The sequence below is a fragment of the Pipistrellus hanaki genome (assembly GCF_964339955.1).
Source record: "Pipistrellus hanaki genome assembly, chromosome: X".
Classification (NCBI taxonomy): Eukaryota; Metazoa; Chordata; class Mammalia; order Chiroptera; family Vespertilionidae; genus Pipistrellus; species Pipistrellus hanaki.
The window spans coordinates 12,876,026-12,899,276 of NC_140524.1; the positions used below are offsets into that span (position 1 = coordinate 12,876,026).

A 23,251-nucleotide genomic window follows, 5' to 3' on the forward strand; every position below is an offset into this window, starting at 1 on the left:
TTCTTTATAGTGTCCTTAGAAGCACAATGATTTTAAATTTTGATTGAGTTTAATTTATCTACTTTTTCTTTGATCACTTTGATTTAGGTGTCATATCTAAGAAACCATTGCCTAATCCAAGGTCATACAGATTGACAACTATGTCTTCTTCTAAGAGTTTTCCATTTTGAATTAATTTTCATATATGCTGAGAAGTAGGAGTGCAAATTCAGTCTTTTTCATGTGAATATTCAGATTCCCCGGCACCATTTATTGAAAATACTATTTCTTGCCCAACTGAATTGTTAGGGCACAATTATAGAAAATCAATTAGTCATAAAGTGAGTTTATTTCTGAACTCACATCTATATTGCATTGATCTATTGTCATACAGGTGTTATGCCAGTACCACACCCATGGACTTTCTCTCTCTTTTTTAAATCCTTACCCAAGGGTATTTTTTCCACTTTTTTTTTTTTTTTTTAGAGAGAATGGAAGGGAGAGAGTTGGGGCAGGATCGAACCTGCAAGGTACATGTCCTTGACCGGGAATGGAACCCATGACCCTTCAGTGCACGGGCTGATGTTCTAACCATTGAGCCACCGGTTAGATGTCCATGCCATTTTTATTCAGGTATATTGAAACAATATAATGGCAAGGAAGTATCCTCACCAGGATATATCCTTGCAAGGATGCATTTTTTGAAAAGAACTTTTAATTTTGATGAAGTTCAATTTACCTATTTTTTTCTTTGTTAGCTTGTGCTTTTGGTGTCATGCCTAGAAAACCATTGCCAAGGTCATGATAATTTACCTCTATGTTTTCTGCTAAGGATCTTATACTTTTATAGTTGTAGCTCTCATATTTAAGTCTTTTATCCATTTTAAGTTAATGGCAAAAATGACAGGTTTGATTTATATTCTGTCTGGCTCAAAGTCTCATTTGTTAAGGTTGCTATTTCATTTTCAGTTTCTGAAGGTGAAGTGCAGTCAGTGCTTGTTCTGCTATAACTTGATCAAGAAGCTTTGTGGGGGAAAGAGTAAGACTCTTTCAGCAGGGTCTGGGGAGCCTGTCACCAGACCCTCACCCTCTGGAGGGAGGAACTGAGCACAGGAATTTTTAACCATCTCCCATTTACAAACAAAGAGACTTTCTCTGGAAGGGAGGTGGCTGGCTGAAGGTCATATAGTCAACAGGTCCACTCCATGAACTCCAGTTCATGTCTTTTGACACAAATCCTATGTTATTTATATTCTGTCTTGATGCCTGCCTTAAAATGAAACAAATAAGAATCAGCAGATGCGGTGGCCAGTGTGGCTCAGTTGGTTGAATGTCTTTCCATGCACCAATGGGTCGCCGGTTCAATTCCCAGTCAAGGCACATGCCCAGGTTTTGGGCTCAATCCCCAGTAGGTGTGCAGGAGGTAGGCAATCAATGATTATCTCTCATCATTGATGTTTCTATCTCTCTCTCCCTCTCCCTTCCTTTCTCTGAAATCAATAAAACTATACTAAACAAACAAACAAATCATCTACATACCAGTATATAAAAGGCTAATGTGTTGTCTGTCCGACCAGTTGCTATGATGTGCACTGACCACCAGGGGTCAGACTCTCCATATAGGAGCTGCTGAGCTGCAGTGATTTGGTAGCAGTGGTTCTCGGATGATGACCCCAAAAGCAGAGAGGAGGGAGCCCAATTTCTTGCGGGGTCATACAATTCCACCTGCGTGGGTTATGTTATTGCTGGAGCACTGTAGGCCCCAAATCTGGTGTACTGCACATTTGCATTTGCATTCCACACCCTGTATGACAGCAACTTTACAGAATGCCCTCTTGCACTCTGATACTCATAACTATAAGTTAACACATTTGTGTCATTTGAAATAACTAAGTTTGTAGTAAGGTGCTACAGCAGCAATAGGAAACTAAAACATTCACCAAGCTGCAGGCTAGCCTTAATACTATAGAACAGAACAGAGTGGGGTAAACATCAATTATCTTCAAAAACTAAGTACAGGTTATTCAGCAAACATAGATTTCCTTGTTGCATGTCAACTGAACCCAAGTGATAATTTTAAAATGTGGGTGGGGTACAGCCGAGTAGTATTCCCTTGTATAAATGAGCCATAATTTTTTTAAAATGGCCTGTCCAGTAGCCAGTGTCACCTGTGGCTTTTGATTTATTTTATTTAATTTTTAAAATCTTTTTTGTTGAAAGTGGTCCCCCTTTTTCCCCCATTGACCCCTTGTAGGCCTCACCTACCCCCTGTCCTAGGCCTTCACTGCATTATTGTCTGTGTCCATGGTTATGCATATCCTATATAATAAAAGGCTAATATGCAAATTATCCCCTTGGGAGTTTGACCAGGAGACCGGGAGTTCGATCAGTCTCTATGACATGCACTTACCACCAGGGGGCAGCGAAGAACATGGCAGCCAACCAGCAGCTGTGGTGGCAGGGTGCTGAGGGAGTGAGAGAAGGAGGAGGCAGGGAGGCTGGGAGGCGGGGAACCTGATCAGCCCCACTGGCCAGCGTTGGAACCCTATCCATGCACGAATTTCATGTACTGAGCCTCTAGTATGCATACAAGTTCTTTGGTTAATCTCTTCCCACCTACCCATCCCTGCCTTCTGTCTGAGATTCGACAGTTTGTTCCATGCTTCTATGTCTCTGGATCTCTTTTGTTCATCAGTTTATTTTGTTCATTAGAATCCAGATATGAATGAGATTATGTGATACTTGTCTTTCTGGCTTATTTTGCTTAGTATAATATTCTCTAGGTTCCTCCATGCTGTCTCAAAGGATAAGATATCCTTCTTTTTTACTACTGCATAGTATTCCATGTGTAAATGTACCACAGCTTTTTTATCCACTTATCTACTGATGGGCACTTGGGCTGTTTCCAGAACTTAGCTATTGTAAATAAGACTGCAATTAATATAGAGGAACATATATTCTTTTGAATCAGTGTTTTGGGATATATTCCCAGAAGTGGGATCACTGAGTCAAAAGGCAGTTTAATTTTTAATTTTTTGAGGAAACTTTATATTATTTTCCATAGTGGCTGCACCCAGTCTGCATTCCCAGCAACAGTGCACCAGGGTTCCCTTTTCTCTGCATCCTCACCAGCACTTGTTTGTTGATTTATTGACAGTTGCCATTCTGACAGGTGTGAGGTGATATCTCATTGTGGTTTTAATTTGCATCTCTCTGATGATAAGTGACATTAATCATCTTTTCATTTGTCTATTGGTCATCTGTGTGTCCTCTTTGGAGAAGTGTCTACTGAGGTTCTTTGCCCATTTTTTAATTGGATTGTTTTTTTGGTGTTGAGTTTTATAATTTTGTACTATAAGTTTGTAAATTTTGGATATTAAGTTCTTATCAGATGAATCATTGGCGAGTATGTTCTCCTATCCAGTGGGTTGTCTTTTCATTTTGTTGATGGTTCCTTTGCTGTGCAGAAGCTCTTTAGTTTGATATAGCCCCATTTGTTTTTGTTTATTTTTCTTTTGTTTACCATACCTGTGGAGATATATCAGAAAAAAATATTGTTATGAGAAATGGCCAGAAAAAAACAACACACCTCATAGACACAGACAATAGTATGGTGATTACCAGAGGAAAAGAGGGGGTAGGAAAGGCAGAAGAGGGTAAAGGGAGGGTGGCAAACACACAATACAATATACAGATGATGTACTATAGAATTGTACACTTGACACCTATATAATTTTGTTAACAAATGTCACCCCCAAATAAATCCAATAAAAATATAAAAAGAAATAAAAAATAAAATAAATATATTTCTTAAAAATTATAGGTGGGGTAAACCAAAATTAATTAAATAAAGCAACCATGCAATGTCAAGGTAGCTGAGATGGGAAATAGATAGATAGATAGATAGATAGATAGATAGATAGATAGATAGCAAGAAATTATAGCATGTTTTTAAATAGCTCTATGGGGATACAATTCACACATCACATAATTGACCTATTTAAAGTGTAAACTGCAAAGGTTTTTAGTACATGCAATGATCACCATAGTTAATTTTAGAGCATTTTCATCAATTCGAAAAAGAAACCTTGTTTGTACCTTTTAGCTGTGACTGCCCTTTACCTCAACCCCATCTCCCCATCTCTAAGAACTGACTAATATACTTTCTGTCTCTATAGATTTTCCTATTATGGACTTTTATATGAATAGCATTACACTATATGTATGTGATCTTTTATGTCTGGCTTCTTTCACTTAGCATGAAGTTTTCAAGGTTCATTCATTTTATGGTATGTAACAGTACTTCATTTCTTTTTTTGTTTGTTTGTTTGTTTGTTTTTGCCAAATAATATTTCTACCATATGGATATAACACAGTTTGCTTATCCATTCTTCTGTTGATGGGCATTTAGGTTGTTTCTGCCTTCTGGCTATTATAAATAATACTGCTATAAACACTAGTGTACAGGTTTTACTTGATCCAAGTTTGGGACAGAGGATAGGCCCTCCCAGCTAGGCCAGATTGACTGAAGTGAGCCAGGAGAGTAATTATTCTATGATGTCTGGAACTATACGTATTTATTCTTTGAGCTTGCTCACTGATCTTGAATATCCAGGCCCTGGAGGTGGCTGCTTCTTATCCCAATGTTCTAGCTAGCAGGGGGAAAAAAGGAATATGGTGGACACTGAATGGGAGGAACAGTCAACTTTGCCTCAAAGTAAAGAAATTGCAAGACTGTTTGGAAGATATTATGGGCTGAATCATGTCCCCCAAAAGGATATGTTGAAGTCCTAATCCTTGGTACCTGTGAATGTGACCTAATTTGGAAACAGGGTCTTTGCAGATGTAATCATGTTAAGATGAGTTCACACTGGATTAGAGTGGGCCTTAAATCCAACAACCAGTATCCTTGAAGGACATATGAAAACAGAGGCAGAGATTGGAGTGATGCTTCTATAAACCAAGGAAAACTAGAAACTAGGAGAGAGGCCTGCGACAGATGGTTTCTTACAGCATTAAGAGGGAGCATGACCCTTGGTGAATGTTTGGTGAATGAATAAGCAAATAAAGTTCAGACTTGAAGCCAAACATAGTTGGAAGCACAACGTAGAAACTCATAAAAGTCTGATGATTGCTAATATAAGCCAAGAGTTCATTTCTTGAAGGAGACCCTAAAGAGGAGGTTTGTTAAGACAGTGGAAGAATAATACTCCTGTCAAGCCAGCATGGCTCGGTGGTTGAGCATCAACCTACCAGCCAGGAGGTCACAGTTGGATTCCTGGTTAGGGCACAAGCCCAGGTTGCAGGCTCAGTTCCCATTAGGGAGTGTACAGGAGGCAGCTGATCAATGATTCTCTATCATTGATGTTTCTATCTCTCTCGAATCAATAAAAAACTACATTTAAAAAAAATTAAGGCAGAAACCGGTTTGGCTCAGTGGATAGAGCTTCGGCCTGTGGACTGAAAGGTCCCGGGTTCGATTATGGTCAAGGACATGTACCTTGGTTGTGGGCACATCCCCAGTGGAAGGTGTGCAGGAGGCAGCTGATTGATGTTTCTCTCTCATCGATGTTTCTAACTCTCTATCTCTCTCCCTTCCTCTCTGTAAAAAATAAATAAAATATATTTTAAAAATTAAGAATGATACTTATTTGACCATATTGTGCCCTGACAGGTAGAGCAGATGGCACTGTCAGATAGCTGGGCAGAGTTGGGCAGGAATGGCTTCACCCAGAATCCCTGGCTAAAGGAATCTGATCCTGTGCACTAAGAAGCTGCTCTGCTAAGATTTAAGAGTGTGGCCCTCCACTATGTCTCCTGTTATTCTATGGAATATGCCAGCAAGTTCCAGAACAGCCAGGGCAATACACATAAAGGAACTTAGGCCAGTTTAAACTGTCCGTGGCAAGGAGCAAATGCATACTGAATGCCTTGTTTTTTAGCCCAAACTTCTGTGACTACAGTAACTTCTCAAAAGCATATTACATCAGGCGAGTTGTATCCGTTTCCTTTGGCTGCTGTAACAAGTTACCACCATATCAGAGGCTTCAAACAACATATCTTTATTCTCTTACATTTCTGCAAGTCAGAGGTCCAAAATCAGTTTCACTGGGATAAAGCAAACATGTGGGCTGGGCTACCCTCCCTGAGGAAGCTTTAAGGGGAAATCTGTTTGCTTGTCTTTTCCAGCATCTATAACTGCATTCCCTGTGTTTCTTGGATCATGGGCCCTACTTCCATCTTCAAAGCTAGCAGCAAAGCATCTTGATTCAGTGGTCACATTGCCTCTGTGGGCAATGATCCTCGGCCCCCCTCTTATGAGGACATTTGTGATTATATTTAGAGCCCAGATGGATAATCCAAGATAATCTTCCCAAAAAAAAGAAAGAAAGAAAAGAAAAACAAGATAATCTCCCCATCTCAGGATCCTTAACTAAATCACATCTACAACATCTGTTTTGCCATATAAGGTAACATTCACGGGTTCTCAGAATTAGGATTCAGATATCTTTGTAGGTCAGCCTCCCATAGGAATGGAGGTAGCAAATGTCTGCCTGTGGATTTGCAATTTCCATTGACCAACCTAAACCTTTACCTTTAAATGGCAATGAGAAAGGCTCCAGATCCCCTAAGAGCTTCTCTTTCTGCTAGTCTGTGTCACAATGACCCCAATTCCCATGCTCTCAGGTGGAGAGGGAGCAGCCACCTTGTGGATCTGGAGTTGACTATAGATCCACATTCCCTGATTCTTGTCTGTAGACTACCTGCTTTTCTTTGCTGATGTATCATGGCACTTTCCAGCCTTCATATATGCAGTTGGCATGGCTTATTGGTTGAGTGTCGACCTATGAATCAGGAGGTGTGAGTTCAATCCCCGGTCATGGCACATGTCCAGGTTGCAGGCTCGATCCCCTAAGCAGCCGATAAATGATTCTTTCCCATCATTGATGTCTTTCTCTCTCTGAAATCAATAAAAATATTTTTTTAAATTCACAATTTGAATTTCAGCTCCCCTCCTGAACCATGAAATGACCTCCTAAACAGATTTTGATGTATGTAGGGGGTATTTTTTTTAAAAAATCTTCTAATCATCACTTTAGACTAGAGGTTTTTGCCTTCAGACCACTTAGGCCAAAATCTAAAATCGATGTGTGAAAGTGCTGCTCCACAGATGTCTTATATGGTGAAAATGTGTCCACATGTAGTGCACAAACAGCTATTTTGTTAATGCCTGGTCCTCAACTTAAATCCATTCAAGTGAATCTCTTTGAAGACATGCCACCTACAGGTCAGGGTAGTTTGACATCAGTTGAATTCTTTTCAAGTACACTCTGTGACAATTTCTTAATTTGTACAATATTTGCCTTTGAGACATGCTTTGAGCTTATGCATTTAAAGGGGGGAGTGGGATTGAGAGACTGTCAAGCAAGCTAAATGATTTGGGTTGGTCTGTTCTGTTCTGTGCCCATGAATAGCACTTGATTCATGGACTGCAAATGGAACACTGCACAGGATAGACTCATCAATGGGCACAGCAGAATTAGTCTCGGAACACTCTCCAAACCTCTCTTCTTCTCTTACCAGATGGCAAGCCAAACTGAAAACAAGCACCAATCCTCTAGTAAGGGTAATGCTGTTTGCACTTCCAAAGAGCCCACAAGAAATGGCACTAAGAGAAGCAGGATCACCTGTAAATTAATGCTTGCAAATTACAAGCATTAACTTACTAACATTTAAATCAACAATTATCACCCCTTCAAATGCTGGGCTCCATTGGAGAGAGTCAAGTTATCCCTGTGTTGGGTCCAATAGCTGGTCCCTCCTGTGGTTTACAAGTGAAAACCCTGCTGGTGGTTAAAAACCACTCTGCTTGATTAGAACTTGGCAGAAGAATCTGACACAAACAGCCACGGTCCAGGAAGCTGCACCACCACCAACTCCATAGGAAGGCAGGAGGCCTGTTTTACATCATTGATGCTGTGTGACCTTGGACAAGTGGCCTTCCCTCTTTGGGCCTTAGTTTCTTCATTTTTATATTAGGGGGCTGCTGAACCAAATAATATTGAAGGAAGGGAGCTTTCTGCACTATTGGGCTGAGCTGCGAAAGCCTCCCATGTATCACGTTTCATCATCCATCTCAATGAAGAACTCTGTAAAGGCATGGATCACACTTAAACATTTTTAAATTTTGTTTTTAAGAGATGAAAGGGCATTGTGTACTTTAGAAAGGATGTGCAGGGCCCCAATTCAGTGGCTAGACACTGGCCTTGATCTAGATAGAATCCTAAGATTTTTTTTCTAATATGTTTGCTTTTCCTATTTTTTTAAGGTATTATATGTGTACATATCTTACCATTGTCCCTCCACTTCCATACATGCCCTCCCTCCCCAAAGTGCTTTTTCTATTCATCCATTCATCTTGCTTCTAAATACAAAAGCTCCTGGCAGAAGGTCTCTCACAGCCTCAGTTTCTCAGCTCAGCATCACAGGGTAAGAATGGAAAGGTGGAAAGAAAAATCTGTCCATTCAACTTGGCCACAGGCAGGATGTGGCAAAGCCTCAAAGGTGTGTCTCAAATTGGGCTTAGACTAAACAGAGGACCTGCCAAACCCTCTGTTTGCTTTGCTCTAACAGTTTTGGAAACCAGCCTTTCATTATTGTCCTGGCAAAAACCTGGTGGGGGAGGTCAGTGTGTCATAAGGTCTCCAAGATGAAAGGAACATCAAAGAAGGACTGGAGAACCAGGCCTAAGCATCCCCAAGATACCAGCCAGCTCTTCCATCTTGAGGTTGTTCTGCCTCTTAGAAAGTCCCATCATCCCATAACTTGTCCCATTCATCTTTGTTTCCACAAATTGTGGCCACTCACAACAGTTCAAATCCCCCATAAATACCCTGCAGGATTCTCCATCACCCTTCCCCCTTTAACCCTTTAAAGTCATCTTTTTCTCTTGCCTAAACACTTCCCAAGATTATTCCTTGTATGAAAATCCTGAGTTCCCTTTGACATCCTGATCGCTTGTTCCTAGAACAAGTCTAGCTTGTTAATGCCTCTCAGAGAGGTTACTAGTAGCCAGAACAGAGTATGCATCCTGAAATTGTGGGCTGACCAAGAGATAGGAGGATTGTCACCTTCTCTCCTTGTACAGCAGAACAAGGCTTTTTGAGAGGGTATAAGGAAAAAATATGTAAAAATATTTCTGTTGTGATTCAGGAAGTATACAAAACCCAGATGATTTCCCTATTGTGCTTCCTTCCCATCCCACCTACTATTTTGTGTACTTTCTATGTGTGTTAATATATATTTTTTAAAAAATATTTTTATTGATTTCAGAGAGGAAGGAAGAGGGATAGAGAGATAGAAACATCCATGATGAGAGGAAGGAAGAGGGATAGAGAGATAGAAACATCCATGATGAGAGAGAATCATGGATCGGCTGCCTCCTGCAATTCCCCCACTGGGGATCGAGCCCACAACCTGGGCATGTGCCCTTGACCGGAATCTAACCTGGGACCTTTCAGTTCACAGGTCAATGCTCTATCCACTGAGCCAAACTGGCTAGGGCATGTGTTAATGTATTTTTGCAAGACACCCAGTCTATGACACTGTTGTAGCAGTTTGAACAAAGACAATGTTCACAGCTGCAATCTTTGAGGATTTAAATTAATCCATATCCCCACCAACACTTTATCTGCCTTTTGTGTTATAGCCTCCCTAGTGGGAATGAAGTGGGATCTCATTGTGGCCTATTGCTTTCTTTAGAGAGTATTTATTGGCTTCATACTGGGACAAAGCCCCAGGTGGGAGGAGTGCTGAGGAGACAGTGCTTGCAGAGGAGGTGAATCTTTCAGGATTAGTTGTGAGTGGTCAGACATTCTAGGAAAGGGGATGGCCTGGACTGAACCTAGAGATATCCATATTCCCATTTCGTTTTGTAAATAAACAACGTGTGCCAGTCCTAGCCGGTTTGGTTCAGTGGATAGAGTGTTGGCCTGCGGACTAAAAGGTCCCTTGCAGGCTCCTCCCCACCTGGGTCCTGGTCGGGGCTCCTGTAAGGGGCAACCGATCAATGTGTTTCTCTCACATCAATGTTTCTCTCTTTCATTCTAAAAATCAATGGGAAAATATCCTTGGGTGAGGATTAAAAACAAACAAACAAACCAAACAAATGTGCCACAGTGCAGTATCAGAGTCATAGGAGTTATGTCAGGGTCTGAGCCTTAGGGTCAGAAGATGGGAGTGCCTGGAATCCCATGTTCAGGAGCTTGAAGACAAGTTGCCATTCGAAAGCTCAGAAGTCAAAGGAGGAAATCTGTTTCAGGAGAGCCACCCAACTGCCTATAGAGCATGGGTTCATGGGTGCAGTGCTGGAGGCAATGGGACCAGGGAGTATCTGGTCCAATTATCCTGATGTGAGATGGGGACTATTGGAACCAGGGAAAACACAGTGGTGACGGCAAGAAGAAAGTCTCAGAAGACACAGTGAGGAGATCCCTGAGTGAGGTACTTTCATTCAGTTCTTTAAAAAAATATATATTTTTATTGATTTCAAAGAGGAAGGGAGAGAAAAAGATAGAAATATCAATGATGAGAGAGAATCATGGACTGGCTGCCTCTTGCACGCCCCTCACTGGGGATCGAGCCCCGCAACCCAAACATGTGCCCTGACCAGGAATCTAACTGTGACCTCCTGGTTCAGAGGTTGCTGCACAACCACTGAGCCAGTTTGCCTCAGTGGCTAGAGCATCAGCCTATGGGCTGAATTGTTGTGGGTTCAATTCTAGTCAAGGGCATGTATCTTGCCAACCAATCGATGATTGTTTCTCTTTCTCTTTCTCTGTCTCTCCCCTCCTTTCCACTCTCTCTGGGGGGAAAAAGGGGGAGGTGAGTTTTATGTTATATGAATTTTATCTCAATTTATAACAATTTTTAAAAAAAGCTTCTATCATGTCACCAGGGCTGAGAACCAGGAGATCAGTGAGAGGAGACAACAATTTTCAAAGTAGCAGGCCCAGTTCTAAGGGAGAGTCAAGCACAGAGATCACAGGAGTAGATGGGCCTCTCACCCTTTTGTGGCTGCGGGGTGGGGGTGGGGGGGATAGGGAGGGCAGTGTGTTCTAGTAAGGCCTGGGGGATAAACCAAAGCCAGCCAGGTGGAAAAGAGAAGGAAGGTCATTTAGTCAGGCATTTGGATTTGCTCTAAGTGAGATGAAGAGTCTTTAACATGAGATTTATGGATTTTAAGCAAGGGAACAACATGATCTGATTTATTTTTAAGAGGCTCCCTCTGGCTGCTGGGTGGAGAATGCGCTGGAGGGAGCAACACAGTTATTCAGGGCAGAGATGGGTGCCTACATTCAAGGCTGTTTAAAAATATGTTTTTATTGATTTGAGAGAGAGAGAGAGAGAGAGAGAGAGAGAGAGAGAGAGAGAGAGAGAGAGAGAGAAACATTCATTAGCTGCCTCCCATATGTATCCCAGACTAGCGGTGGATCAAGCCTGCAAACTGGGCATGTGCCCTGACCAGTCTTAGTCTTTCAGTGCACAGGACAACACTCAACCAACTGAGCCAAACCAGCCAGATCCATCCAAGGCTGTTTAGAAGGCAGAGTTGTTTTTTTTTTTATACTTGATAATGAAGTGGATTAGACCAGGAGAGGAGTCAAGGCTGTCTCCTAGGTTTGTGGCCCTAGCAACTGGGAAATCCGTGGTGTCATTTACTTGTGGGGATCATGTGGGAGGGGGGTGGCAGGGTGACAAGGATGGATAGTTCTGTTTTGGACATTGCAATGCCTCTGAAAAAGCCATAAGACAATGCAGAACAGCCATTTGAATGTAGATATCTAGTTTCACAGAAGAAGCATGGCTGGAGAGGTAAAGGTGGGTGTGATCTTTATGTGGGTATGAATGAGATGGGCCAGGGAGAGACTTAGAGTGAGAAGAAAGAACCTGGCAGAAGGTACAGTGTGAGAAAAACACAGTGAAAGGAAGAAGCACAGAGGCTTAGGGCCCAGCAAGTGCTCCAGTGAGGATGGATGCTGGGGCCCAGGAGTGGTGGGAAGGAGATGGTTGAAGATGTCATCTGAGGCCAAGTCCTGCAAGGTCTTGGATGCTGAGCTCAGGAGTTGACACCAGGTCTCAGGAACAATGGGAAGAAGCTTGAGCAGGGCAAGGCTGTGATCTGACTGAACATTTTCATAACCCTCTAGTGTGAAGAGTAGACAGAGAAAGGGAAGTAAGGATCCCAGTTAAGATGGTCCATTTTCTTGCAGTAGTCTCAGGTGGTCACTTGTGTTGGGGTATCCTTAGTGGGCATGGAAAGAGGGGAGTGTTTTGAGAAGTCTTGAAGGAGTTTAATTGCTAGGTATTTAATACACGGTACTCAAGTTTTGTTCAAATTTACAAAGTCAATGGCAGATCCATACTGCTCCGATTTTCTCTACCTCAGGTTACCTATGCCTGGGGATAAAAGTCTGCAGTCAAACAGAGGTTTGACATTTGCATAGGAGTTAATGGAATAGAATGGTCTTGTTGGATGGACTGGTATTTGGCTACTGTAATATCCAAATTCACAACCACCAGTACCCTATGGGTGTGTGTGTGTGTGTGTGTGTGTGTGTGTGTGGGCATGTGTCTGTCTGTGTGTAGGAGGATGTTTGATGTATTTGGTGCCCCAAAGAAGTGGCAATGCCCATTGAAAACCAGCAGGAGCCGGGACTGGTTTAGCTCAATGGATAGAGCGTCGGCTTGGAGACTGAAGGGACCCGGGTTCGATTCCGGTCAAGGGCATGTACCTTGGTTGCGGGCATATCCCCAGTGGGGGGTGTGCAGGAGGCAACTGATCGATGACTCTATCTCATCGATGTTTCTAGCTCTCTATCTCTCTCCCTTCCTCTCTGTACAAAATCAATAAAATATATTAAAAAAAAAAAAGAAAACCAGCAGGAGGTAATCTGAACACAACAGTTACTATTAATCGGATGCTGCTTTCCACATTTGTGTCCTGTAACTTCTTCTGAGGGGTTTCTTGGACTGCTCCACTACAGGAAAAGACAGAAAGAGGCCAAATATTGGTTTCTGTGGGTTGTGTCTCCCAAATGCTTCAGGTAGACTTCACTACATAAGTTAAATAAGTTCCTACATCTTCACATTTGGTAGGCAAATGTTAAGTCCTATTCCTGCAGAGGTCCGGATTCAGAGTGGAAAATGCTGCCTCAGAAGTATTACAGAGACATAAATTATTTCTTGCCAAGTGCTTATGCAAATTTCATATTAACTCGACTGAGCACTAGAAAGAAATGTACCGAACAGTCTCTTGCATTAGGAAAACATGCAGGTATGAGGTTTTGCCCTGCTTGACTTGGCACAGAGGCTTCCAGAAGATGGGTGGGTGTTCTGCATTTAGATTTCCAGCGAAGAGGACTCCTCATGATAATGAGCCTTGAAACCAAGTCCTGACCCACTGGCATTTTGTATCAGTCTTCTTTTCCTTGGTATTCTTGTCACTATGACCACCATTGCCATTATCATCCCTGTTGTATGGTCCTTGGTGTATTAAGAAAAAAACTCAAGTGGGGGCGGGAGCAGCCAGGGAGAGGTCAATGGGGGAAAAAAAGAGACATATGTAATTCAACAATATAGAATTTAAATTTAAAAATAAAATAAAATGAAGAGAAAAGAACTGAAACCCCCAAACGGGAATTCTAACAGAAATAAAAAGGATGAGATGATTAGCATCTAATGGGAATCCGTGGCACTGGATTAAAAAATATTCTGGTCAAAAGATCTCTTTGAGGGGGCGAGGGTTGAGCAATTTTATGACACGAAGTTGCAACAGGTGTGACTGGGGAAGCAGGATTCTGAAGAGGTGACTTCCAGAGAGATCAAAGTCACCTCTTTCTGTGAAGCTTCAGCTCCTGACCAGTCACACTGGGTTGTCCCCTGGCATCCAGCAGGGCCTGGGATTCTACATCCCAGCTCCCTGCTCTGCCTAAGCCTGGCTAAGCACTCCTGGAACTCTTGTCCCAGCCTCCTCACTCTTCCCCCTGACTCTATGCCTCATCAAGATCCCCTCTCTACTTTCCCCAGCTTTTTATTCTTCAATGGCTCCGTCACCTAGAGCAGCATTTTCTAAGGGAGATGCTGGATTTTGTACAAGAGACCCCTGAGTCTCAGTAAAGAAATGGTCCATGAGCCCAGCCGGCGTGGTCTATGAACCAGGAGGTCACGGTTTGATTCCCAGTCAGGGCATATGCCCGGGTTGTGGGCTTGGTCCCCAGTAAGGGATGTGCAAGAGGCAGCCAATCAATGATGCTCTCTCATCATTGATGTTCTCTCTCTCTCTCTCTCTCTCTCTCTCTCTCTCTCTCTCTCTCTCTCGCCCCCCCCCCTTCGCTTCCTCTCTGAAATCAATTATATATATGAGAAATGGATCTATAAAATGTCAATCTGATCTTGTCACTCTGCAGTCTCACCCTGGCCTCACTGAAAACTCTTCAAGGTTCCCAGTTGCCTTTGGATAGAGTCCAAACTTCCCTTGCTAAGTGAGTCCTACATGACCCGGATACAGCTGACTCATATTCCATATGTTCTGAGCTTTCTCATTTCTGGGCCTTTGCTTCATTGGTTTTCCACACACCCCCCTCCCCTGCCACACACCTATCTCCATGGTGAATTATTACTTTTCCTTAAATCAGCTCAACCCTTGTCATCCAACCGGGATGGACCCCACAGTGCCCTGTGTTCCTCTCTCTAATTGCCTGTATCACATGGATTATAATTGCCTGTCATCTGTCTTCTCCCCACAGGGCACATGGGACTAGCTTTCCTCCCTGTCCTGAAAATTGGTCCAGACCCACATACCTATCCCCTTCTTTCATGGACATTGCTTCCTCTACCACATATGTACTCTGAATCTAAAAAAAACCTCTTCTCTTCAGCCCCACAGATCCCAGCCTCTTCCATAGATGATGCCAGAAGCCACTCCTATAGCCACTCTGCTGTTTAACGGTTAAAACCCTGGAGTGGCTTCCCTTTGTTCTCAGAATCAAATCTTTGCTCATTAGCATGGCATTCAAGGCTCTGCCTGACCTTGCCTTATCATAAAATCCAAGAACTCTGTGGAGAGGCCTAGAAGACTGAGAGATCATTTGCTTACAATTAAAAACTATGAAAGGAAATATTGTTTTAGAATCCATTTTCAGAGCTTTTGTTTACATATGGGGTGTGGTGTGTTAAAAAAAAAAAAAAAAGGTCCTGTTTCAGGGTCCTGAGTGGGCTGAATATGCTGGTATAGGCAGTGATTCCCAGACTTGTGAATTTTAATAGCAAGCAGGCTTCTTTCTTTCTTTCTTTCTTTCTTTCTTTCTTTCTTTCCTTCCTTCTTTTCTTCTTTCTTTTTTAAATTTGAGGATGGGTAGGGCTGCCAACTTCCTATTTTGCAAAGTAAGCACATTAAAGAAAACACTGCCATCTTTTCATGAAATAAAGGACTTTTGTATACCAAAAAGCCTATGATTTCAGAATAAAGGTCAGTCCTCTAGCTTTATGGGGAAAAACTTGCAACAACAACCTCATTTTTCTCCTTTAGCCTGGGACTGGTAAAGACCTGATGTGTGATGTCAGGCATTTGGGGGAACTGTTGTAGCACTTGGTGCTCCCCCTCCCCTCCGCTAGCTAGCCTCTGTAATTCCCACTGAAATGCATGAAGTCTTTGTCTCTTAATTGGCCTGCACAGTGGGGAGTTCAGGAGGTAGGGGAGGCGTTGCTCCTTTTCCCACCCCTATGGTGTGGGGCCCCACAAACTAGTTTGGTTAAGAGGGATTAACTAAAGGCTGTGCCAGAAAAGAGGAAGCAGATGGAAGGGCTGTTGAGATCATGAGCACAGACTAAGCTGCCTTGGGTCCCATAAGCCTTTGTCGCTGCCCTCTTTCTCCATTCTGGCCCCCCAAGGATCAATGGGAGTGGCACTCTTGACATGGACAGTGGTGCACTCTAGTGGCTCCTTCCACTCCACAGTGGTGGTGGCGGGGGCAGCAGTGGCAAGGCTTTTCCAGTGGCCTGGTGGGCCGATGCTACTAGTGATTTTGTCTTTATTTTACTTTTAAACCTTTATGATTGAAAGTATTACATATTCCCCCCCCACTTTTTCCCCATCAACCACCTTCACCCATCCCAGTACTCCACCCCAGGCCCTCACCACTGGTGGGAGTGATTTTGACCATGGGTGAAGGAGGCCCCGTTGGGGGACTTTGCAAGGAAGGGTCTGTGGCATTTGTGATCTAGACTGGAACTCTGCACTAGTGATAGTGAGATAGAGCTGTTTTGGAATTTAGAGAACTTTTCCCAAGACTATGGTGTGTAATGAGGGTGGGGGCAGAGGTTGGGAAATGGTGGAATACCAGGCCAACCCTCAGAAGTCCTCCCAGCTCCATCTGTGCCTCTCGTCCTCTCAGACTCAACTCCCCTGATGGCCATTTGTCTATGGCATCCTTCTCTGTCAGAGCTGAGGAAAATAGGGCTTTTAAGGAGAGGAGCTTGTCAGGCCAAATGGTTTTCCAATTGGTGACAATTTTCAGGATGTGAGAAGTTCAGGAAAGTGTAAGGAGTTGCAAGAGGGTGGAGACAAAGGCCAGCTGGGCCAGGAGTTGGCCCCAGCTCCCATGTTCAGGGGCAGTGGGGAGTGTGTGTGTGTGTGTGTGTGTGTGTGTGTGTGTGTGTCCAGGGGCAGACACAGAATGAGAGTTTCTAAGTGTAGAATTTCCTGTTTGTAAATCAACTCCATATTCTATTTCAATTCAGCAGGATTATCTGACTGACAGAATTATCAAATTCTGGGCTGGTCCTCAGCTTGGCAGACTCAGGACCTAGATGTCATCAGCCTTTTCGGACTCCCACTAACCTAATTTACATGAGACTTAGAGACTAGCCTGGGCCCAGATGAGCCATTTTACTAAGTACATAGGGAGAGTTAACTGGTAGGATAACTGAACTCAGACATTTTCAATATTTTGATTAATTACTTTTTTTTTTTGAGTAGGTGTCTTTAGGCACATGGTAAACATTACCCTTTTATTTAAAAAATATTTTTATTGATTTCAGAGAGGAAAGGGAGAGAGAGATAGAAACATCAATGATAAGAGAGAATTATTGATTGGCTACCTGATAAGAGAGAATTATTGATTGGCTACTTCCCTCACATCTCACACTGGGGATTGAGCCTGCAATCCAGGCACGTGCCCCAAACCTGAATCGTGACCTCCTGGTTCATAGGCCGACACTCAACCACTGACCTACACCAGCTGGGCAATATTACCCTTTTCTATTGATTCTTATTTCTGTGTCATCCTGTGTTCTTGTGGAGCACACTGTTTAGGTCTAGGACCATCATCTGTTAATATCCATCCTTGTCACCCCTGGCTGGTGTGGTATAATGGTTAGGCATTCTCCTTGTGCACCAGAAGGTTGCCAGTTTGATTCCCAGTCAGGGCACATGTCGGGGTTGTAGGCTAGATACCCGGCAGGAGGTGTGCAGGAGACAACCAATTGATCATATCCATGTTTCTCTTTTCCTCTCCTCTCCTCTCTCTCTAAAACATTCAATAAAAATATTTTAAAAATATTCATCCTTGTCAGAGTCCAAGCTGCTAGAACAGAGGCCAGCAAACTTCTCTGTAAAAGGCTAGGTGGTAACTATTTTAGGCTTTGTGGGCTCCATGATCCCCGTCACAATAACTGAACTCTGCTGTGCCAGCACAGAGATAGCCATCAACAATACAGAAAAGAATGGGTGTGGCTATGTGCCCACAAACTTCATGGGCCCTGACATTTGAATTTCATATAACTAACTCTCCCACGTCACAAAATAATCTTCTTTTGACTTTTTCCCCCCCAAACATTTAAAAATACAAAACACTCTTAGACTGCAGGCCATGCAGAGGGACAGGTGGGCTAATTACCCCTGAGCTAGAAGATAGTTTTCCTGTGTATTACAGCATCACCAGTGTTCTGCCAGCGGGATTCAGGTGTCTGCATTACACATGTATCAGTTAGAGCTCCTGGCGGGCGTGACAGTCCAGGGCATGTTGACTGAGATGGCCTCAACCCAGAGGCTGCATTTTCCTCACCTCCTCAGTGTAGGCCACCGACTTTTCACTACTTCAATTAACCCTTAACACAACCTTATTGAGTCCAGCCAGGATTTCATTTCTGCCTGACTCCAAAGCACATGTTCTTAGTCATTCACCCACGGGGCTTCCTAGTGATCCCTTTGTGCCAATGGACACTAAGGAACTGGAGCTGATTTACTCCTCAACCTCAAGGAACCTCCATTTTGCTTCTTTCCCCTCATTAATCATTGAGGTGTTACATGAAATTGTGAGGAATAAAAAATAAGGGCAAAATACCTAGAATATACCATGCATGTAATATGTGTTCCATAATAGCTATTTCTGCTGATAGTGACACAGAATATGTAAGCACTGCCCTGAAAATCCAAACAACCACTTACTCCTGAGGATTTATTTTTCAAGCCCCAGGATTCAGGACAATGGATGGAAGTCACAGGTTCCATTTCACCCTCTGACCCTTAACCCTCACTATGGCACAGAGGGTGATTGATGGAAGACACTGGTGTGTGTGTGTGTGGGGGGGGGGGGGGAGTGGTCTTTGGAGAGGTGGGCCTGGAGGTGTGGGGCACAGGAAGTCTGCGAAGGGACACTGGGTGAACGTGGTAGCAGCTGCCCTTTAAGGACGATGTGGCCAAACGCAGCCCATGTCCAACAATGGTAGGGACAGGCTCGCTGCCCCTGCTCTGCCCCTCAGGACAGTGGTGCTGCTTTTTCTTTGTCCTCGAAAGCTGGCTACAGCTGGAGCCCTTCTTGAGGGCGTTCACGTCCAAGGCTGGAATGGGCATGTGACTCTTCAGGGCAGTGCCAGAGTCTGATTTTGCCAGGTCCAGGACAAGGACTTAGTTTGCAGGGGCTCATGGGAAAGGACTGCAGCGCGTTTGTCTACTCTTGAGCACGTTTCCAGAGCGGCTCTGCAGATAGGACGCTTTCGGCGCATTCATCAAAGTCCTAACCCCTAGTCCCCTGGGCCCGCGGCGCTCCAGTTTAATCCACCCCCACCCCTTCCCTCTGGCCTGCCCTGGCGCCCCGACCTCGGGCTAGTTTCCTCCAGACGTATTGCTGTTTGCCAACCGCCGCCAGACACCAAAACAGCCCTTTTTGTTAATCTCGGGACGGGGTTCCACTCGTTTCCTGCAGGCATCAGCCAGTGGGCGGGCAGCCAGCGGCTCCTAAAAACTAAGCTCGGCCACAACGACTGAGGCCAAAGCGAGGGTGCCATCCTGCAACTTCTAGGGAAGAGCCTTTTACCCTGGGGACACCAAGGTCAGAAGGGGTAGAACCCTGTCCAAGGGTCACCGCCCTGGGTCCCGCTAGGGCCCGGAGTCTGGCGCACTGCGTGTCATTTCCGGGCCCCTGGCTCCTTCCCTGCTGTGGACTCCCTGCTCCGGGCCCGCAGGGTCCACCTCGGAGACCTCCATCTCCAGGACCCGGATGGGAAGGGCCTGCGGGCAGCTCGCGGATGCTGGCCCCTCACCCAACCCAGACAACCTCCCCTGCCGGGTGTCCTCTGGATCCGCCCCTGGCGCACCAGCCCCGCCCCCGAAACTGCGGGCTCCCCCGGCAGCTCGCGCCTCTGACGCAAACCCTACACCCCCCCTCCGATCCCCTCCTCCTGCCCCCGCACCCAAGCAGGGCGCGCACACCGCGTCCGCGCTCGTGCGCGCCCCTGTCAGCACCGGGAGCGCGCAGCACGCTCCGGCTCTGGGCGGGTCCTGCGGTGTCGGCGAGGCTCCTCCCCCTGCTGCTCCTCCCCTCTCCCCTCTCCATCTGGACCTACTCCTCGGGTGCTCTCGCGCAAAGTGTCCTCCTCTGGGTCCCCTCTGTCCGCTCCCAGTTATGGTGGCCTGGCGCTCGGCGTTCCTCATCTGCCTCGCTTTCTCCTTGGACACACTGGTCCAGAGAGGTAAGGCGAGCAGGGTGCACGCGGGGACCACCCCCACCCCACCCCCCGGGGCCCGTGGGGCGGGGGCTCGACGCCCTTGTGGCCCGGCAGTGCGCATGAGCGGCCCGGTGCCCGCCCCAAAGGGCCTGCGCCGGACACAGTTGGCGGCGGGGCGGGGGCGGGAGCGCGAACCCCAAGCCCACGGGGGGCTGAACCCTGCTGCCGTCCACGTGGCCGGAAGGGAGGCAGCGGGACCCCTTCTGGTGCTGGGCTGGAAACAGCAGGAGAGCACCCCTTAGGATCCTGAACTAGGTGTCACCACTGGTGACAGCAGCTGTCCTCAGGAGAGTGCCTTTGGGAAACCTTGAAGAGAGCACTTCTTTCCCTCCAGCGGGGCTCCCCAAAATGTGTTTCTAGGCCACCTGCACAGAAAACACCTGGAGAGCTTCTGGGGCGCATTCCTACCCCACTTTTCAGGATCTCTGCAGAGACTGTGTAGGTCTACCCAGCTCCCCAGGTGCCTCTGGTGACCTCCCCAGTTTTGGAACCATTAATGATATTTTGCCAAAGATGGGGAGAGAGAAATCCTGCCAAATCAAGGCAGGAAGTTTCTTAGATCCTGGCTCTTCAAAGTGTGGTCCAGGGCCGCTCTCCATCACCTGGGACTTGTTAGGAATGCAGCATCTGGAGCCCCCTGCCTCTGATCTAGGAGTCAGATTCTTCATTTTATCTAGATCCCCGGGTAATTTGCACTCAAGTTTGAGAAGCGTCTTAGAATAAGTTGTCTGTGGTTAAAAATAGGGTCTCACACTGGTACTGGCAGAATCTCCTCATAATTATTTATATCCCATCCCCACATTAAAAAAAACACTGCAGTTGAGTACAGAATTGTGCTCCGAGCTTCCTGACAACCAAGGCAAATTCAACGAATGAAAACCAAATGAGCTGAGCAAAAATAAGTTTGTCCTCGTACTGACTTCTTGTGGGATTTATGTTACGCATAAGGAGCACTGGGAAACAGTAGACGGTGCTAGACAAAATAGTTTTGCAAAAGACGCAGAAATGTTTCTCATCTGGGCAATTCTGGAGTTGGTACAACATGGGACAAAGGCGCCAGGTTCTGTTTTAGACACTGGTAGTGCCTTGAACAGAACTGGACTGTCCTCATGGAGCTGATACTCTGGTGGGGGGTTAAAACAATGACCAACATGACAGTCCATATGGCATATTGTTAGTGCCTTGAAGAAAAACAAAATTACAGGGCTGCGGAGTTTTCTATTTCTTTTTTAGGTTAAAAATTTAAGTTTGTGTATAATTCATTTGTGGGAAAAAGTATAGTCACTTAATTGACTTGTATCTGATGATGTGGAAAATTTGAGTGTGGAAGCACAACAAAAGTTAGAAAAATGGTAATCTTTGAAAGGCTATCTTCTGAGAGTTTTCAACATGCTACGTACATTGAGAAGGTGAGGAATGTAAATGATCAAGTCTCAGTTTTTCACCATCACATGTTACACTAGGTGATTTAGGAGGTGGTGGAGGAAACCGCGAAATGGTAAAACCATTAAAAACATTTTTTGTGGCCCAGTCAGCATGGCTCAGTGGTTGAGCATCAACCCATGAATCAGGAGGTCATGGTTCGATTCCCAGTCAGGGCACATGTCCGGGTTGTGGACTCGATCCCCAGCAAGGGATGTGTAGGAGGCAGACGATCAATGATTCTCATCATTGATACTTCTATCTCTCTCCCTCTCTCTTCCTCTTTGAAATCAATACATTTTTTAAAAATGTATTCTTTTATTTAATCCTCTATTGAGGATATTTTTAAAAATGATTCTTTACTGTTGAAAGTATTACATATGTTCCGAAACCAGTTTGGCTCAGTGTATAGAGCGTCGGCCTGCGGACTGAAAGGTCCCAGGTTCGATTCCGGTCAAGGGCATGTACCTTGGTTGCGAGCACATCCCCTGTAGGGGGTGTGCAGGAGGCAGCTGATCGATGTTTCTCTCTCATTGATGTTTCTAACTCTCTCTCTCTCCCTTCCTCTCTGTAAAATATCAATAAAATATATTAAAAAACAAAACAAAACAGAGTATTACATATGTCCCCCTTTTCCCCCCATTGACCCCCTCCAGCCTGCCCCTACCCTACCCCAGGCCTTCAGCACCCTATTGTCTGTGTCCATGGGTTATTCATATATGTATATATGATCTTTGGTTGATTACCTCCAACCCACTCACCGTCCCCCATGTTCCCTTTGAGATTCTGCACTATGTTCCATGCTTCGAGTCTCTGGATCCACTTCGTTCAGCAGTCAAGGATATTTTTTCCATGTTTTTTTTCAGAGAGAGTGGGAATGAGGGAGAGAGGGAGAAAGGGAGTGAGAGAGGAGAGAGAGAGAGAGAGAGAGAGAGAGAGAGAGAGAGAGAGAGAGAGAGAGAGAAGAAACATCAATGTGATGTTAGAGACACATCAGTTACCTCCTGCATGCGCCCTGACCGGGGCTGGGGATCGAACTTGCAACCCAGGTACGAATCCTTGACCAGTAGTGAATCCGAAACACTTTGGTGTGTGGGCCGACACTCTACTGAGCCACACCTGCCAGGACCAGTGAAACCATTTTACAGATGAGTAAATGGAGGCGAATAACTTCCCTCATGTGGCAAAGCTAAGATTTCATCCAGGCTTGTCTGATTGCTGATTCCACAGTCCTTGCTTTCAAGCACTATACACTGAGTGGCCAGATTAAATGCATAATAATCTGGCCTCTCTCTCTCACTCTCTCTCTCTCTCTCTCTCTCTCTCTCTCTCTCTCTCTCTGAGGTCCAGTGCATGGGTGAGGTCTGTTGGCCAGCCTGGCCAGTGGGAGGGGACATGGGCAGTTGGCTGGTCTGCCTGCTGGTTGAACTCTTGGTTAAGGGGACAATTTGCATATTAGCCTTTTATTATATAGGATATACACTGAGTGGCCAAATTATTATGTGTTCAGAGGTCATAATAATCTGGCCACTCAGTGTATATGCCCTTACTCTTGGAAGCTGCCCTCCTACAGCTTACTGGCCAAGTGGCCTTGGTAAAGTACTCTGAACCTTAGCCAGTTTGCTTATCTGGATAGTGCCCAACAACTCACAAAGATTTGTGGAGGGGACCAGGCATGTATCATTCTCAGATCTGCAGCGCTGTACCAGCTACCATCTCCAGGGTGCTTGCTGTGTGCTAGGCACTTCACACTTATTCGTTTTAATTGCCCCAACAATTTTGC

General features: G+C 44.9%; 1 protein-coding gene across 2 annotated transcripts in view; it reads left to right on the forward strand.

The window, feature by feature from the left end:
- The first annotated feature begins 19,729 nt into the window (after window positions 1-19,729).
- CD99L2 (CD99 molecule like 2) overlaps window positions 19,730-23,251 on the forward strand; it is a 79,114-nt gene continuing 75,592 nt past the window's right edge. Inside the window, exon 1 of one of the 2 annotated variants that reach the window (XM_084871215.1) lies at window positions 19,730-20,010. In XM_084871215.1, coding sequence (XP_084727341.1) covers window positions 19,944-20,010 — 67 coding nt within the window. In that variant the 5' untranslated portion in view covers window positions 19,730-19,943. The remainder of the gene's footprint in view (window positions 20,011-23,251) is intronic. The other variant, XM_084871214.1, reaches the window with a different exon arrangement.